The sequence below is a fragment of the Sminthopsis crassicaudata genome, chromosome 3 (genome assembly GCF_048593235.1).
Source record: "Sminthopsis crassicaudata isolate SCR6 chromosome 3, ASM4859323v1, whole genome shotgun sequence".
NCBI lineage: Eukaryota > Metazoa > Chordata > Mammalia > Dasyuromorphia > Dasyuridae > Sminthopsis > Sminthopsis crassicaudata.
The window spans coordinates 174624218-174643503 of NC_133619.1; the positions used below are offsets into that span (position 1 = coordinate 174624218).

Genomic DNA, 19286 nt, shown 5'->3' on the forward strand with positions numbered 1-19286 from the left:
TATTAATGGTCATAGCACCAGATTTTAGGAACTCCCTAGGCTAGATGGGGACTAGCTAGGTTCACGGATAGATAAGTAGATGTATAAATCCTCCAGGTATTATAACTAAATCCCTGAGTGTAGGTGACTTTCCCCAGAGTCAGGGAATACAAGTTCAAGGAAGAACCCCTTACTAGGGCAAGTGGCTTAGTCCTTAAGGAGCTGCTTTATGAGCGGCAACCAGAGGGTCCAGGCAATCGAGAATAGAATCTTGAAAGGCTGGATCCGAGAGGATGCTGGGTACCGGATTGTACAGTCTCAGAACTCGGGTGGGAAAGGTAGAGGGAGGGGGGCGGGATAAGGGGTTGAAGTCAAGGGGAGGGGGGTGGGGGGGTAGGAAAATATTTGGCTAGTATTAGGTTAAATCAGCGTCCTCTTATGGCAGCGAACAAGCCTTCTGAGATTTTGATAAGCGTGGTCTTCGCAGAATGCAGAGGTGGAAAAACAGAGTCCAGGTAAGAGTTAGATCAGAAAAGATAGGGACAACTTGATCCATCCAGGAGACTAAAGAACCAAAATAAAGGAGTTTAGGGAATTATCACATCACTTCCCATTTCCACACCCTGTCACCCTCCCCTCTAAAAGAAAGAAAACTCTTTTTCCCGACGCTTATGTTTGTTTTTGTTTTTTTTTTTAAATTGGGTTGGCTGACAAAAAGGGGCTCAATTTATGGCCCCAAGTCCAGCCTGGAAAGTCCTAATTAAGCCTCTCCTAAAGATGGACTTCGAAGAGAACCGTCCAACTGCACCGTTGGGGCGGAAGAAGCTCTGAGGGCTGGGCCCTCAGAGAGTCTAGTCTGAGCCCCCGTCGGGTGGGGGGGAGGGGGAGAGTTGAGGTGGGGAGCCCAGGCGGGAGGGAGTCATGGTGACGGGCCTCTGGGGGTGGGGCCGGTGGAGAGACCGCTGGGAGGCGACGGGTGGGAGAGATAGAAAAGGGCGTAGAGAAAGGAGGAGGGGGAAGGGGCAAAAGGACCTGTGCTACCTTCTGGGGCATTAATAAAATAACTATATTTTAGAGTTTTGCGGATCGGTTGGTTTGTTTGGTTGTTAGTTCAGAGTTGTGTTTTTCCTGAGAATTTCCCTTTGCTGATGCCAGTCGTCAATTGTCCTGTAAATTATGGTCATAGAGAGTTGACTGGGGACTTTGAAAAGTTAAGTGACCTTTCTAGAATCACACAGTTAGGGTCAAAGACCGAACTTGAATAAAGATCTTCCTGACAGAGGCCAGCTCTTTATGACAGCAGTGATTAAAATTGCTGCTTGTCTTTTATGGCTTACCTGGATTGTATTTTTATTTTTTTAAATGACAACTGGCATTTATAGAAGCACTTTAAGGATTGCATATCTGATTTGAGCCTCATGAAAACCCTGTATGGTAAGTACTACCTGCATTATTAATCCCATTTTAGAGATCAGGAAACCAAGCCTCAACCAAGATTGATAACTTGATCAAATACCCAGGAAGTGGCAAGGGGAGGATTTGGACCTAATGTCTTCTGACTCTAGTTTGGCAATTTATCTAGATTTTAGGAAACCAGTGGATAAAATACCTCATTCTATTCTTGTGGAAAAGATGGGAGTTGATGAGTACAATAAGGATGATTTAAAAGTGGTTAAATCATTCAATAAAAAAAAAAAAAACAGCCAAATTTATTAAGCCCCTGCCACGTGTCAGGCATTGTGGCAATACTAGAGACAAAAGTAAAATAGTACCTAGGAGCTTATACTTCAGTGGGGTAACAATATGTACATATAGCACATATACAAATTCAATACAAGAAAAATCTTGGAGGAAAGTCACTAATAGCTGAGAACATGGGGAAATCTCATGCTATAAATAGTATTTGAAATGTCTTCAAAAAAAAAAAAAAATCCAGGAGCCATAAGTAAATAAGATCATTTTAGATAGCCACTACAAAGGCACACAGAAATGAATTGAAGAATGTCAAGAAGGCCAATTTGACTGACGTTAAAGAATATGGAAAAGACTAGAAATGGAAGAAGGGTCTAGTTGTAAAGAGTTTTAAATGCTCAACATAGGGACTTAAATTTATTTGATCCTAGAGGTTGAAAGGGAACCACTGAAGATTATTGTATAGAGGATTGGCATGGGCAGACCTGAACTTAGATTTATTTGTCCTTCATTCTCAGAGGACCATGACATCAGGAAGGTGATGCTATGACATGACAGGCTGTACGAGAACACCTGGCTCACTTTCTCCTCTAGTCATGTAGGTCCAGTGGTCAGATATAGATCAAGACAATTGGAGATGGTTCCCGGTGAAGTGGGAGTTCTTGGCCTTTTTAAGCTAAGGTGGTTAACTGGTCTCAGTTTGACTGAGGCCACATTCATTCAGAGATTAAGAGAATCACTTTGGTGTCTATATGAGGAGAGACTTGAGGCAGTTAAACCAAATAGTCCAAACAAGAATTAATGAGAGCTTGAACTATAGTGGTGGAAGTGTGATTGGAACAAAGGGGGCATATCATTGTGGAGGCAAAAAGGCCCAGATGTAGCAACTGATTAGATATGTGCAGTTAGGAGTCAATGATAACATCAAAATTGTAAATTTTGTTGGAAATATGGTAGTCACTCCTCAGTGACAGGGAAAGTTAAAAGAAAAGTGGGTTTGAGAGTGAAAGATGAGTTCTGTTTTAGACATGTTGAACTTGAGATGCTTGTAGTATCTGCAATTTGAATGTCTAATAAGTAGCTTGTGATATGGGCTTGTAACTCAAGACTGAAGCTAAGATTGATATAAAAACATGGAAGTCATCTATATCATTTTACAAAATATAAGTGGTCAAAGTAGTTGAGTAGGCTGCTTATAGTTGGACTCATGAAAGCTAATAAGCTCACCAAGAAAATGTCTAGATGGAAAAAAGGTGAAGTCAGAGTTCCATGGTTAGGAAGACAAGGATGATGACCCTATAGAAGAATTTTAGGAGTAGTCAAAAAAGAAGGAGGAGAACCAAGATAGTGTTACAAAAACCCAGAGAACCAAAAAAAAAAAATGGTAATTAACTGTGTCAAATACTGTAGTGTTACAGAGAGATCAAGAAAGATGAGGATTAGCTTTGGCAATTAAGAAATAACTAGTGACTTTGGAGAGAGCAGTTTTAATTGACTAGTTATGAAATTAACTCAAAGATTAACCCAGAATGACTGGGTTAAAAGAGTAATTGTTAATTGCAAAGTACTTCAGAGAACTATCTGGGCGTGGTTCTGCACAGTTTAACATAAAAACAATAAATTTAGATTTGTAAAGGTCTTTAGGAGACATCCATCCTAACTACTACAAGTACTTCTCTTCTCTCTTCTGGTCTCCTGAGTCCTCAATCCCACTATTTTATGGATGAGGGATCTGAGACTCAGAGAAATTATATGATTTGTCCAAGGTCTCATGAATAAGGAGGCCAAGTCAAGATATGGCTCATTTCCTTCACTTAATCTTTTATTCTTTAACTGGCCAATACCAGAGCTGTCCATTTCTTTGTTTCCTCTCTCCAGGCCTAGATCTTGGCTTGTTGGAGACATCTGTTATCTCTGTATAAAACAGAGCCTCAGTATTTTCTCATTCAGCTTGAGAAAGCATGCTCAAATAAATCACAGTAATCTCTAACTATACTTAGACTATCTTGGAGGGTCCACTTTCCCCTTAATGACATCTTTGCCACTTGTCCAGACACAGACATTAATCAATCTAAAGGAAAAACAGTGCTTCACCTTTAATATATACCATTGAAAAATAAAATTGCTCCAGTCTTTATCCTGTGCTAAGAGCTGGGAATACAGCTATTCCCCACCCTCCCAAAAAAATCACTAGGATTTTTAAAGTAAATCATGAGGTCAACAGCAAATAGGGGTAATTTTGTCTCTTCTTTCCCTAACATTAAATGTTTAACTTCTTTTTTTGTCTCATTGTTATTGCTAACATTCCTAAATTTATAACAAATAATGGCAATGAAAGGAATAATTCTCATTTTGCACCTGTATTTTACTGGGAAAATTTCTAGTGCAAACCACTAATAACCACACGGAAGAAAACTTCAGTTCACTAATAATAAGAGAAATTACCTTGAAGCTTCACTCCACAACCAACAAATTGGCAAGTATACCAAACAATGAAAATAGTCAATGTTAGAGGGATTATAGAAAAAGAGATAAACCTAGGCATTGTTAGTAAATATATGATTTGATTCAATCCTTTTTAAAAAGTCTGGAATTATGCAGATGAAGTGGCTATAATTGTCCCAGAAATTCCACAGCTAGATAAAAACCTCCGAGGAGAAAAGAAGGAAAATAAGAGGAGAAGAAAGAGGAAGAAGAGAAGGAGGAGAAAGAAAAGAAGAAGAAAAAGAGGAGAGGAGGAAAGGGACAAAGGTGTAACTTTTTACTTCTCAATCAGCTCCTGAGATTTCTAAAAGGAGATGGGGAAGGGATGAATGGAAAAAAAATAAATTGATCGAAGGCTAAAAGGGCTTCATCTTCTTTGAAAGTCTGTCTAACAATAATATATAATACTATTCTTTATTTTCTTAGGAGTCAACTGAGATTAAATAAACTGTTTTACGATTTTTCCAGTATCACAAAATCAAAACTTATATATAAGTTGAGTATTCAGGTGTTATGGTTTAATATGTGATTTCAGGAATGACAGAAAAGTTCCATTTTTTTAAAGTCCCTTCCTCCTAAAAAAATAAATAAAATCTTCTTTGCTTTCAAATTACTATATGAAATTCAGCATTTAGAGTTTTATTATTTTATTTCAAAATTCCTGATCTGTTAAAAATTCATTTATCCTTAGAAGGGGATAATATTTTAAAATGCCAGTTATATGTAGTTCAATATGAATGAGCTTCACACTCATTTCATAATGAATGAATTTCATATCTTTTTCCAGATAGCATATTTTGATGGGGGTAAAAGCATAAAATGAAGAGGTCACTGAATACCTAAGAGTACTGTAGAAAGGGAAAGAAGACATAAAATGGAAGATCAAAAGTACTTATGATCAAATTTGCCTCTAACAATCATTTGTGACAGTCATTTGTGAGACCTTAAAAAGCTACTTCAGCATCAAGAAATTCTGTGGATTAGCATGTACTCAAAATCATAATAGTTTATATATAAGCCTCCATTGAGCTTTTACTAGACAATGCCATATTAGTTTTTAAAATTTTTAATAAAAGATGGAAAAATAAAAGATCCTTCCATGTGCTTAAATGGGGCATAATGAATTGATTACCATATAACCAGAGGGGGAAAATCACCACTTAAAAATCACACATTAATTCAGCAAACATTTACTAAGCATCTAATATGTGCAAGGCACTGTGCTAAGCCCTGGGGATTTGAAGAGAAAAATACAACTATCCCTAGCCTCAATGAATTTATAATCTCTTGGGGAATAGATCGTGTACACAGATAAATATCAAATATACTTACAGTAATTTTGGAGAGGAAAGATTAATTACAACTAAAAGAGCACAAAAGGCCTTGTCCATGAGTTGACAATTGAACTGAGCCTTAAAGGGAGAGCCCAAGAGCCATAACTGAGAAGGGAGGCATCTTGAAAGGAGATACAAAATGGAATGACATGGAAGAATGCAAATGGGTTATTTGAGCAGGAACATGGAGTATGAGAAGAAGTAATGTAAAATAAGTCTAGAAAGGCAAGGTAGAGGTTTGTGAGGACTTTAAATGAGAAGTAGAGGAATTTAGTTACCTAGAAACAATAGGGAGCCATTGACTTTTGTTGAATGAGGGAGTAACATAGAAGTGTGTGCTTTTGGACTATCGATTTGGCAGCTGTGTACAAATTGGAGAAGGGAAAGACTAGAAGCAAAGAAGTTGTTGTAATAGTCCATATGAGTGTCAGACAAGGGCTGATTTAGGTTTATGACCATGTGAGTTAAAAGAGGGCAACAGATAGAAAAAATATTGTAAAGACTCAGAGAGACTGATAAAAAGATATGAGGGATAAAAAAGAGGGAAGAGCTGATGGTGGCTCTTGAGATTATGAGCTAGAGTGATTAGAAGGATAGTAGAGCTCTCACCAGAAATAAGGGAATTAGACAAATAAGTTTTAGAGGGAAAAATAATGACCTACTTTAAATACATTACGTGATCAGTAAACATACATGTAGGAAACACATGTGACCAGGGAACATGCATGAAAGGGAACACACAAGGAACTAATATCTAATATAAACAAATGTAGGGCACACTTTTAGGGACACTTGTGGCCTAGACACATGTGATTCCAATAATTCATCCTTGACAATGCAGAGCATCTACTGTCCACTGGTGGCATCATTTTCTGATTTTTTTTGCTGAGTATCACACTTCTGCTTTCCATAAAGGGCCAAATATCTTTCCTGGTCTCACAGGGATCAAGCTATTTTCTAATGCCATTTGCTGCTCATTATATCTTATGGTCATTTGACACTGTGTCTATCTGCTAAGGTACAGTGACTCATTTAGTAAATTTTTCCCTGACACTGTCAAGCAGTTCTTTTATCTGATAGCTGAACCACCAGACCTAGCCAGGGAATAAAAGAAAATCCATCCCTGAGAGCGGGAAACTCACAGTGTAACACAAGGGTAGGAAAAAATATGAAAGTAGCTATATACATATAATATATAATGTAAATGAGAGGTAATCTTAGTGGGAAGGCCATGGGAGTGAGGGTTACAGTACCAAGAAAGGCCTTCTGTGGAAGATGGGATTTGAAGTGAGTCTTAAAGGAAGCTAGTAGATAGGGATGGGGATGAAAAACATTTCTAGTCATGCAGGACAGCCAGGACCAATATAGAGTTGGGATTTAGAGTGTCAAGTATAAGAAACAGCAAATGGACTAGTTTAGATTATCAAATACATAGAAAGAAAGGAAAAGACTTGGTTGTGAAAGGCTTTAAAGGGCAGAGGATTTTATATTTAATCATAGAGAAAAGAGGGGGTAACTGGGATTGATTGAGGGAGGGAGGAAGAAAGGATGTGTTTGACATGAGCAGAATTGCCTTTGAGGAAAATGAGTTTGGCATTTAAGTGCAGGGTGGATCAGAGTGAGGAGAAACTTAAGGCAAGACAAATTAGGAGACAATTGTAACAACAGTCAGGAAGAGATAAGGGCTTATGCTAGGCTGGTGCTAAATGAATGGAGAGAAAGGGATAGGCATGAAAGATGTGAAGGGAAAAAAGATACAAATAGAACATTATCATTGTGCATTATATAATGTATAATATATTAAAATAACATTTTTCAGATGATTTTTGACCTTGTAGTTTAAATTACTAAATATATGATAAATATTTTCTCCAATTTAAAAAAAATCCAACTGTGTAAATCAGAAGAGAAAACTACATTATTTGAGGTGGATTGTGTGTATATTGAGGTTTTTTTTTTGAGGGAGTGGGGAGGTTTGAAGGAAAGGATATGTTATCAAAAATACAAACTGCTTGCTTGGATTTTTTTTTTGGGGGGGAGGAGAATGGTTGTTTATGTTAACATCAAGATCACATTAAAATAGCAACAAACACTGTTAGGACTAAGATGCTGGAGGTCTCAGTATCTCCCTCTGTACTGAAATTACCTGCTGAACTTCTCCATTATTTCTCTTCCCATTGTTCTTCATTACTGGCTTCTGAAGCTTAGGAACACACTTCCTCTCTGTCTTGTGTCTTCACTGAACTGCCTACTATTTCAGATGTTACTGAAAGCCTTCAAAATGTACATTAGCCTCAGCCCATTTCTCTTGCATTGTAAGACCTACATGCCACACAGGATGAGCTGTTCCAGATGGGGCTTCACAAGGAGATTCTCTTTCATTCCTGTAAGCTTTGCAGACCTGCAGGAGCTGTTAGGCCTCTTCTTAGCAAATGGTTAACATGTCCTAGTGTTCTCCAGGTGTTCTCTTTTTAGAATCTAATGGAATAAAACTCCACTCTGCTTGGAACAGTTAAGACATTATTCAAGGGCAACTGCATGAGACTAGTGACCTATAACAAAAAATAGACTGCCTTTAAATAGCATAAATATTATTATTGTTCAGCTAAGAAAGTTCTTGCCTTTATAGCAGGATAAAAATGAGGGAGAGGATGGGAAGCAAAAACAGATTCCATGCTTTGGCAGAGAGCACCCATTTTAGAAAAGAAAATATTTGTGTAGATCTCCATAAAGGCAGACAAGCCTTTCTCCCACCATGGGCTTTCTCTTGGATTGTGTCAGCTTCCTTTCAACTGATTAACTTCATTCTATGCTCTTTTCATTTTTTCTGCTAAGCATGCTAAGAACTCTTGATAGTAATTGTAAAATTTTGAATTTGAATAGATCAGGATCTATTGAAAGGATCTATCAGGAATAGATCAACTTTTCTGTTGACCTAATCTCTGATGAGAGAGAACTCCTAAAAAGACTGCAGCATGGGATAGGGGAAAGAGCAATGGCACTGAATAGAAAATTAGAAGAGTTGGAGGTTCAAATCCCATGTCCTACAGTTACTAATTTTGAAGCATAGACAAATCATTCAACTTTTTTTTCCTCTCTGAAAAATAACGGTAGTGGGTTGGACAGTCTCAAAGTATCCTTTCAGTTCTAAATCCTAAGGATAATTGAGATTGGAGTTTAGAAAGTTTAAATATACTTTCTTCTATTTCCATAAGTTCATTGAAGAAATTTTCTTGTGCTTCCAGTATAATAATTTTCTATCATCAATTCACAGCAGGTCCTTCCATTCTATAAACTTTCACAGCTTTTGATAATCTTTCATCATATTTCTAATCATATGCATCTCATTGAACTCCATGATACTTGATGTTTAATTTTTGCTATTAAATTTAAGCTCTTTTAGAGGAAGATCTATGTCTTAGATTTTGAAATCTCAACACAGTGACTTGCATTATTGTTATTATTGTTGATCCATTCAAGTTGTGTCTGATTTTTCATTCTCATGTCTGTCCAAGCTCATGTTAACATTACCTCCATAATAGTATATTTCTGTCTCTTTCTTTGCTATCTTCTGCTCCTTTTGCTTTCAGTTTTTCCTAACATTAGAGTCTTTTCCAATGACTCTTGTCTTCATTATGTGAACAAAGTTTTTGTTAGTATTTAATATTTGCCCTTTAGTATTAGCTTTAATATTTGTCCTTCCAATGAATTAACTGAATTTATTTCTTTGATTTAATTGGTTGATTTTGGGATCTTTATTGTTCAGGGGATTCTCAAATGTCATCTCACAGCCATATATTGCTAATGGAAAAACCATAGCTTTTTCTCTACAGATCTTTATTGACAAAATGATATCCCTGTTTTTTAGTATGCTATTCATATTTGCCATAGTTTTCCTTCCAAAGAGTAAGAATCTTTTTTTAAAAAAATTTTTTTAAAAGTTTTGAGTTCCCAATTCTATTCTTCCCCCTTCTATCCATCCCTCTCCTTGAGATGGCAAGAAATTATGTATAACATTTCCATTTTAGTCATTTTGTACAAAAATATTTTAATAAAAGAAAAAGATGAAAGCAAATAAAAAATAGCATGTTTCAGTTTGTATTCAAATATTAGCACTTTCTGTGGAGGCAAACAGTATGTTTCATCATTAGTTCTTTGGGATTGTTTTGGATCATGGTATTGCTGAGAACTAAATCATCCATAGTTTTTTATCTCCAATATTTCTGTTACGGTGTAATTCTCCTGGTTCTGTTCACTTTATTATGCATAAGTTCATTTAAATCTTTCCAGGTTTTTCTGAAATTATTCTGATTGATCTTTCTAGCACATAACATATGTCACAGCTTAGTTAGTCATCCCCCAATGATGGGTATTCCCTTGATTTTCAATTCTTAGCCACTACAAAAAGAGCTGCTATAAATATTTTTGTACAAATAGATCCTTTCTCCTTTTGGGGGGATGTCTTTGGGATATAGACCTAGAATTGATTTTTCTGGATCCAAGGGTAACGCATAGTTTTATAGCCCTTTGGGCATGGTTTCCAAATTGTTCTCCAGGATAGTTGGGTCAATTCACAACTAATTAATGTTCCAGTTTTCCCACATCTTCTCCAACATTTTTATTATTTTCCTTTTCTCTCATATTTCTTAATCTGAGAGGTATGAGGTAGTACCTCACAGTTATTTTAACTTGCATTTCTCTAATCAATAGTGATTTGGGGCATTTTTTCATGTGACTATAGATAACTTTGATTTTTTTTCTAACATATCCTTTGACCATTTATAAATTGGGGAATGATTTATATTTTTTACAAATTTGACTATATATTTGAAAAGGGTTTTTTTCAGAAAAAACTTGTTACAGAATTTCCCTCAAATTTTCTTCTTTCCTTGTAATTTTGGTTGCATTGGTTTTGTTTATGCAAACCCTTTTATGTAATGTTCTTTTCTTTAAATTGTAATCGTTCTCAGGAGTAGGTTTCTTAGGGAGCTTCTAGAAGCAGCTTTAGTTTCAGTTCAGTTTAATAATTCCAAACGTGTAGCCAGGAGTCCAAATCCTTTACTGTCTCTTTCCAAATCTTATCTCCTTCACTTGGGGCTCGGCTAATTTTCTGGAGGCCTTCTGGATCTTGGTTTCAGTGTTCTCCACAGGACAGGCTGCCATCACTTCTCGGTCTTCCTTCGTTCTTCTCGACTTGTGAATCTCCTTGACTGAATCCTGACTCTGAGTCTCCGGAAGTCCTCTCTGGCCCTAAGAGCTTCTTGCTTATATGCTACTCACTGAGTACACACCAATCAATCCTTACATCACTAGGAAACATTATTTATTGTAGGATTAAATCAATGCTAAATTAGATTTAACCATTGTCTCCTCAATTCCACTTCATACCTTGTTTCAAGTTCTAGCCCATAACATCTCCTTATAGGATCAGATCAATCTTACTGAACCATGCTAAGTTAGATAATTATTGTCTTTATCCATTCCAGTGACTTAGCACCTTGTAAGACTCCTAACACTTTTAATTTTATGTAATTATTACATTTTGTAATGCTCTCTATATCTTTTTTGATGCCTCATTCTTCCATTATCCACGAATTAGACTGATAAACTATTCTATAATTTCTTAATTTGCTTATGGTACCACCCTTTATGTATAAATTACATATTCATTTTGATCTTATCTTGGTATATGGTGTGAGATGTTGGTCCATACTTAGTTTTTGCTGTGCTGTTTTCCAGTTTTGCTAGAAGTTTTTGCTCCAAAAGCTTGAATCTTTGGGTTTATCATATACTAAATTACTAGGTTCACCTAATCTTTTCTACTATCTACCTCTATTTCTTAACCAGTACCATATGGTTTTGATAATTACTAGTTTATAATACAATTTGAGATGCGGTATAGTTAGACTGCTTTTGAGCTTTTGTTCTTCTAGATTAATTTTGTTACTATTTTTCCCAACTTTATAAAATGGGTTTTTGATAATCTGATTTGTATAACACTGAATAAATAGGTTAATGTAGGTAGAATCATCATTTTATTATATTGACTTGACCTATCAATGAAGAATTAACATTTTTCCATTTGCTTATATCTAATTTTGTGTGAAAAGTGCTATCTAATTTTGTGTGAAAAGTGCTTTGTAACTGTTCAGATAGTTCTTGGGTATGTCTTAGAAGGTAGACTCCCAACTATTTTATAGTGTTTATCATTATTTTAAAAAATTTTTTATCTTTTGCTGCTAGACTTTGTTGGTAATGTATAGATATGCTGATGATTTATATGGGTTTATATTGTATCCTGCAACTTTGCTAAAATTGTTAATAATTTCAAGTAGTTTTTTAGTTGGTTCTCTAGGGTTTTCTAAGTATACCATCATATCATTTGTAGAGTGATAGTTTTGTTTCTTCATTACCTATACTAATTTCTTTAATTTTTTTCTTGTTGCCATAACATTTTAATACAATATTAAGTAATAGAGGCAATAATGGGCATCTTTGCTTTATCCCTGATTGTATTGAGAAGGCTTCTACCTGATCTCTATTACTGATGCTTGTTGATGATTATAGATAAATATTAGTTATCATTTTAAGGTCAACTCCCTTTATTCCTTTGCTCTCTAGTGTTTTTTGATAGAAATGGGTGCTATATTTTGTCAAAAGCTTTTTATGCATCTATTGAAATAATCATATGACTTCTGTTGGTTTTGTTATTGATATGATCAATAATGTTGATTCCTAATATTGAATCAGCCCTGAATTCCTGGTATAAATTCCACCTGATCATAGTGAATGATCCTTGTGATATATTGCTATAATCCTTTAACTAGTATTTTGCATCAACATTTATTTGGGAAATGGGTCTATAATTTTCTTTTAATTTTGGCGCTCTCTAGTTTATGTATCTGCACCATATTTGTGTAGTAAAAGGAATTTTCTATGACCCCTTCTTTGAACTCTTTTAAAGCTTTTTATTTTCAAAACATATGCATGGATAATTTTTCAGCATTGATTCTTGCATAGCCTTGTGTTTTAGATTTTTCCCTCTTTCTCCCTACCCCCCCCCCAGATGGTCAAGCAATTCAATATATGTTATACATGTTAAAATATATGTTAAATCCAATATGTATAAACATATTTATACAATTTATTTATACAATTCTCTTGCTGCATTAGAAAAATCAGCTCAAAAAAGAAAGAAAATGAGTAAGAAAACAAAATGCAAGTGAACAACAACAAAAGAATATTATGTTGTGATCCATATTCAGTTCCTCCAATTCTCTCTTTGGGTGTAGATGGCTCTCTTCATCACAGGATAAATGGAATTGGCATCTCATTGTTGGAAAGAGTCACTTCCATCAGAATTGATCATTGTATTATCTTGTTGTTGCCATGTATAATGATCTCCTGGTTCTGCGTATTTCACTTAGCATCAGTTCACGTAAGTCTCTCCAGGCCTCTGAAATCATCCTATTGGTCATTTCTTATAGAACAATAATATTCCATAACTTCATATACCACAATTTATTCAGCCATTCTCCAATTGATCTGATTTCCAACTGATCCACTCAGTTTCCAGTTTCTTGCCACTACAAAAAAGGCTGCCACAAACATTTTTGCACATGTGGTTCCTTTTCCTTTCTTTATGATCTCTTTGGGTTACAAGCCCAGTAAAGCCACTGCTGGATCAAAAAGTATGCATACTTTGACAGCCAACTTTTAAAGGATCCTTATTTCTTCACTTTTGGCCACCAGAATAATAGTATATGCATATATGAGATTGTTGATATTTTCCCAACAACCTTAATCTCAGTTTTTAATTTCTCCAACTTGGGAAATTACATGATGTGCTCTGCATATTAATTAAATGAGTAAAATGACAATATACAGCCTTGTCATACTCCTTTCCCAAGGAAAGGAGGATTTATACCTCCTTTACATCGTCATGGTTATTGGTGATATTAAGATCTTTTTTGTATAATTTAGTATATCCTTGACACCTCTTCTTAATGTCTTCTACCTCTGTTCAATTCCTATCATTTTGTCTTTTATCATGCCAATTTTTGCATGAAGAGTTCCTTTGCTATCTCTAATTTTGTTGAAGAGATTTCTTATATTTTCTCATTCTCTTGTTTTCTTCTATTATTTTGCATTTCTTCTTTAAGAAAATCTTATCTGTCCTTCTGGAATTCTGCACTTATATAGGTTATGCCTTTCCCTTTCTCCTGTCTTTTTGACTTTCCTTCTTTCCTTAGCTATTTGTAAAGCCTTTTCAAACAGTTATTTTGTTTTCTTGCTCTTCTTTTTTTCTAGAATGTTTTTGTGATAGCCTCTTGTACATAGTTCTTTGAGTACTCTATTTGCCAGATTTAATTTCTTAGATCTATTTATTACTTCCATTTTATATTCATAAGGGATGTTATTTAGGTCATATCTATATGGTGTAATGGTTTTCCTTATTTTCTTTAATTTAAGTCTAAAACTTGCTTTAAGAAACTTATTATGATCTGAACTACAGTCAGCTATTGGGTTTTGTTTTAACTCACTGTATAGAGTTTCTTCATCTTCAGAGAAATCAGTCTGATTTCAGTATTGACCATCTGGTGATTTTCATGTGTAGGTGCTTTTTAGATTTAAAAAGTGTTTGCTGTGACCAGCATGTGATGAATGTGATGTCTTTTTGGAGGGGCAAGAAGATGTAATTTCTAGAAATTGTTACAGACTTTAGAACCAAGCACCTTTGTTCCTTTAAGCATCTGTGGTTGGAGCATAGATTTGTATTACTGTAATACTAAATAGTTAATCTTAGCTTTGAACAGATATCATTCTGTTATTTTTAAGATTATACAGCAGTACAGCATTTCTCACTCTTATTGAATATGAGGACTATGCCATTTCTTATAAGGGATTCTTGCCCACAATAGTATATATTGTGATCACCTAAATTAAAATTTACTCATTCCTATCCACTTAAATTCACTGACATTCACGATGTTGATGTTTAAATGTTCCACCTCCCGTTTGGCCACACGTAAGTAGTGGTCAACTAGAGTGAGAAGCTTCCCAAAGTTGAAGTATTCAGTCTAGAATCAGGAAGATTCATCTTCATAAGTTCAAAACTGGCCTGAGATACTTACTAGTTGTGTGATCCTGGACAATCACTTCATCATGTTTGCTCAATTTCATTATCTGTAAAATGAGCTGGAAAAGGAAATGACAAACCACTCCAGTATTTTTGCTAAGAAAACCCTAAAAGAGTCAAATATGACTTAAAAAATATCTGATCAATAATAACAAAAATTCCCCATATAATTGTCTCCATAAAAAAAAAGTATCAGGGAAACATAAATTTTATCTCTAAGCTGGGATGAATATAAGATGTATTTGTCTAAAACTTAGTTCACATATGCAAATTAGCTGGAAAGATAGGATCAAAATGAATATTAGTCTTTATTTAATCTTCATAGTTCAAATAAACATCATCTAAAATTTGAGTTATCCAGAAAATATGCATGGAACTATGCAGTGCAACACTGCACAATATCATTAATTTAATAATCTGTCCTTTGTGGAAGTGAAATATATAACTTTTTTTTTGAAGCAATTGGGATTGAGTTGCCCAGGGTCACACAGCCAGAAAGTGTTGTGGTGAAGCCAAATTTGAACTCGGACTAGTGCTCTATATACTGCACCAACTAGTTGCCCCTATAACTACCATTTTAAGAAAATTTCCTTTCCATTTTTAAAACAAAGAAATGAGAGAGTGGGGAGTTAGGCTACATAATCCCTAGCATCTTTTCTAATTCAAAATTTTTATGATTTCAGTTCTATAAGTGAGAAAAAGCTAGCAATCACAACCTATTTTTAATAGTTTTACACCATTCTCACCACTTTTTTGGTCATGTTCTACATTAATTTATGTATGTTTCCATCTCATTTTGATCTTCAGAGGGAATAATTGAACACACATATATCTGAGTCTCTGGAATGGCATACAGTTGGCAAAAAAAAACTCGATAGAATAATTTCACTGCCATCCAAATGTTTGATCATATTAAAAATCAAAACTATGTTTGAGGCAAACTTTGTGTGAATGAGACCAAAATATTTGACTTGTAATCATTTTCCAGAAGCAAAAAATTTTACACAGGTAGTATGTCCTATAGATTCTTATAGATTCTCTGTTTTTTGTTGTTAGTTGTTTCCAAATCTTTGTGATTTACTAAGGAAAAAAAAGCAAAAAAAGGAGAGGAGAAAAGAAGAGAAGAGAGGAAAGAAGGGGAGGGGAGAGGGGAAAAAGGAAAGGGGAAAGGAGGGAAAAGGAAAATTATTAATCTGGTATATTTTCTTCCTTTAGCCAATGGGCAAATGGAAAAAGTGGTAAACAAAATGGAATTTCTCTTTCTATTCAAGTACTATTGAGAAACTATCCCTTTGCAATCCCTTTGAAATTCATTTCTTCTTTGCCATTTTGTTTGAAATACTATACCAACTATTCTTTTTTTTCTTTAGCTTAGATGGCATGACAACTACCATGTGATGATCTGTAAACACAATTACGGTCTCCAGGGCTTTGCATGAAATTTTGTGTTAAAGTGATACCTCTGTCTGAAGAGGGGAAGGGACCCATCAAACGGTTTAAAATGCATCGACCCTGCTGCCCTCTGTTTAATTACTTTGACAATATAATCTGCCAGAAATCATGGGAGAGAGCCTACAGAGACCACAGGAGAAAGGTAGGCACAATTTTAACCTTGTGGTTGAGTATATATGAATTTGATAGATAAGTAGTTATTTTCAGATCCAAATGAGCATTAGTTCTTTATTATTTCATAAATAAGAGTTTATAGGGAGAAAAGCTTATTAAGTACCATCATCTAGTTAACTATCAGACAGCAGTCTTTGGTTCATTCTTTCATTATCCAGACTACAGACTCAAGGCTGATGGAAACTCTTGAGTTCATATCTATCTCTCTAACACTGTTAGTTTCTTCACAGCACAGTTTTGACTGCCATATCCTGGATGTATCTGAGTATGCTGGCAAGGAGGGAGGGATTCTACTACATTTTCTCAGGAAACACTTTCCCACTATCTAATTGGTTTCACTGTTAGGAAATTTTGTTCTGTTATTCAAACTGGGACTCCTTGTGTATCCCTTTGATTCATTAGAACAGGGAGTCATTTTTTTATCAAATCTAGAATTCTGGATCGAAAAAGATACAAATGTCAAGAGGAAGGAACAGAAATTAGCTACATGAAAGAAATAAATATATATCCAAAGCCTCTGATCAACAACAGTTAAATAAGTTAATAGTTCAACTCAACCACTAGGGAATGAGGAAGTCTACTGGCAACATTCATCAAAGTTATAATGATCTCTGAAAAAAATGGGACTTGGCTCCTCACCCATGGTACTTGAAAGTAACATTTTGGTAGGAATTCTTAACCTGGGTCCATGAACTTTTTAAAAAATGATAATCGTATTCTAATATGATTGACTCCTACTGTCTATTTTATTTTATACATATTAAAAGTACTATTCTGAGAATCAGTAGGCTAGCAGGGTCCATGTCACAAAAATGGTTAAGGTCTCCTACTAATAGCTTTTCACAGGATAGTTTCTTTTATGACTGTAATGCTAGTAAAGTGATATGTTCAAAACTTGTCAAGTCTTTTTAATTATATATACTGCATTTCATTAAAGAACATGGTTTCCTCCCCTGCTACAAGGATAGCAGAAGGAACTTACCAAACAATATTTTTGAAATATTATTTTCCAAGTAATTTTAGCCAAAGTTTTAGAACTTTTTAGCACCACGTCCCATAAGTTTTATTGTATATATATTGACTATTTAATTCAATCTCCATTAAATATGTTGTAGTTTTAAATATGATATGTTTTAGAATATATTGTACATGTATGGTTCCTTTATCAAATGCCCTATGAAGGATTTAAAGAAAGAAATAATATAAAATTGTGTAGAGTGAAATCACAAAATGACAGAGCTGAAGGAGACTTTAGAAATGATCTAATTCAATCCTTAAATACCTAGATGAGGAAACTGAGGCTGAAGGAGATGTGACTTGTTCAAGACTATGTATCAAGTGATGGCAGAGCAGTCATTGATACCCTAGGTCACCATACTTCTGTATCATTCTGCCCACTTGTGAAGGGCAGTCATTGCCAACACTTATCAAAGTGTATCACAGGTGTGTCAGGAAAATACTTTCCCTGCTTGGGTCACCATGGTGGCTGTACAAAAGAAAGGCATTTGCTCCCATTATCCAATCACATTGAGGAATACAAAGGAGTGTTCTTAATACACTATCTTTTCATTTGGAGCTCCAAATAGATTTTTCCCACAGAAACAATGTAATAGATGCAAGTTTCTATAAAGAGACAAAATGGCATAAAGTTTGCCTAAACAAGGACTGAATTTAGGCTCTGAATTTAATATCTTTGATACTGGCTATGTAACACACTCTAACATAGAAGTTTCTCACCAGAAGCTCCCTACCCAGAAGACAAAACAAATCTGATAATAATAAATAAAGTTTCTAGAGCATTTGGTGTGACCACTTTTGTGGCCAGCTGTTAGGTTCTTACTAAGTGCTAAGTCGGTACTTTGACAATTCTCTAGTTCTGGCCTTTCCTGGGGAAGAGCTTGCATGCTTAGGAGGAGCAAGTTCATTGGTTGAAGTAATTTTTCCCAGAAGCCCTTGAATTATCCCACGCCCATTCTCTGGGAGGATAAAAGAGGGCAGCTCTGGAGGAAAAGAGAATCTCTGCTCTAGTCCAGGCTGGTGGCGGCTCTCTGCAGGAAGGGAAGTCACTTCTCTGGACCAGAGTTAACGGCACCTGTCTGGAGACAACGGCTCTCTACAGGAAGAAGAATCTGTCCGAGAGATTTGAGTTGACACAGCAGATCTCCTCCCAGAGAGCAATCGGCAGCTTCTGGAGACAACACTGTTACAGCCAGCCTGTTGACCTAATCACCAATGACAACAGTGTTTCCATGGATAAAGTCGTTCTATATTCCAAACAGCTGACCTCTGAACAAATTTTCAGAACAGTTTGAGTTGTGGACTACCAATAAAACAGGTTTCTTCACTGTCATTTCCTATTTCAGGTTTATCACCAGAGAAATGCTGCTAGGTTTTGGGAAACTCATGTTGGTGGACTAGATGTTAGTTTCTTCAAGAGAAATAATAAAACTAAGAGCCTATCCAACAAGGTTATTGTTCAACGATGATATATATAATGAATCAGCCCAATTTTCTGACAATTCAGAATGTCATGGATCTGTACTTGACAGATACACCAGAAAATCTATGATAACTCATAATGTCAATAGACTATTAGAGAAAGCTCACTTACCCCAGGGGTTAAGGGGATAATATTATTCCCTACCATAGTAGAAGAATGAAAGAAAGGTTTTCTCTCTTATCAGTTTCTAAGATCACAGACTGACAGGACTTTTAGTGGGCTAAAAATATTGTGTTTGTTTTTTGGTTTTTATATTTTTAAGGATTAACCCTTTTCTTCTACCTTTCAGCTGTTGGCATAATTCCCAATCCTTTCTCATTAATTCACTAAAGAAAAGGTCATACACAAATTAAAGCCTAATGGCACACACCAGGCTGTCTTTTTTACTGTTACCTGCTAGAGTATGCATTGTAATCAAGCTTCAAGAACCATAAAATCATAAAGCTAAATACCATTCCATGCCCTATCCCAAGTAAGAGTACTTTTTAAACTATCATTTCAGTTCAACCAAATAAATATTTTAAAATCCCTA

General features: G+C 35.3%; 1 protein-coding gene across 2 annotated transcripts in view; it reads left to right on the forward strand.

The window, feature by feature from the left end:
• The first annotated feature begins 276 nt into the window (after positions 1 to 276).
• CFAP97D2 (CFAP97 domain containing 2) overlaps positions 277 to 19286 on the forward strand; it is a 43285-nt gene continuing 24275 nt past the window's right edge. Inside the window, exons 1-2 of one of the 2 annotated variants that reach the window (XM_074299615.1) lie at positions 277 to 494; positions 15999 to 16222. In XM_074299615.1, the coding sequence (XP_074155716.1) occupies positions 16064 to 16222 (159 nt within the window). In that variant the 5' untranslated portion in view covers positions 277 to 494; positions 15999 to 16063. The remainder of the gene's footprint in view (positions 495 to 15998; positions 16223 to 19286) is intronic. The other variant, XM_074299616.1, reaches the window with a different exon arrangement.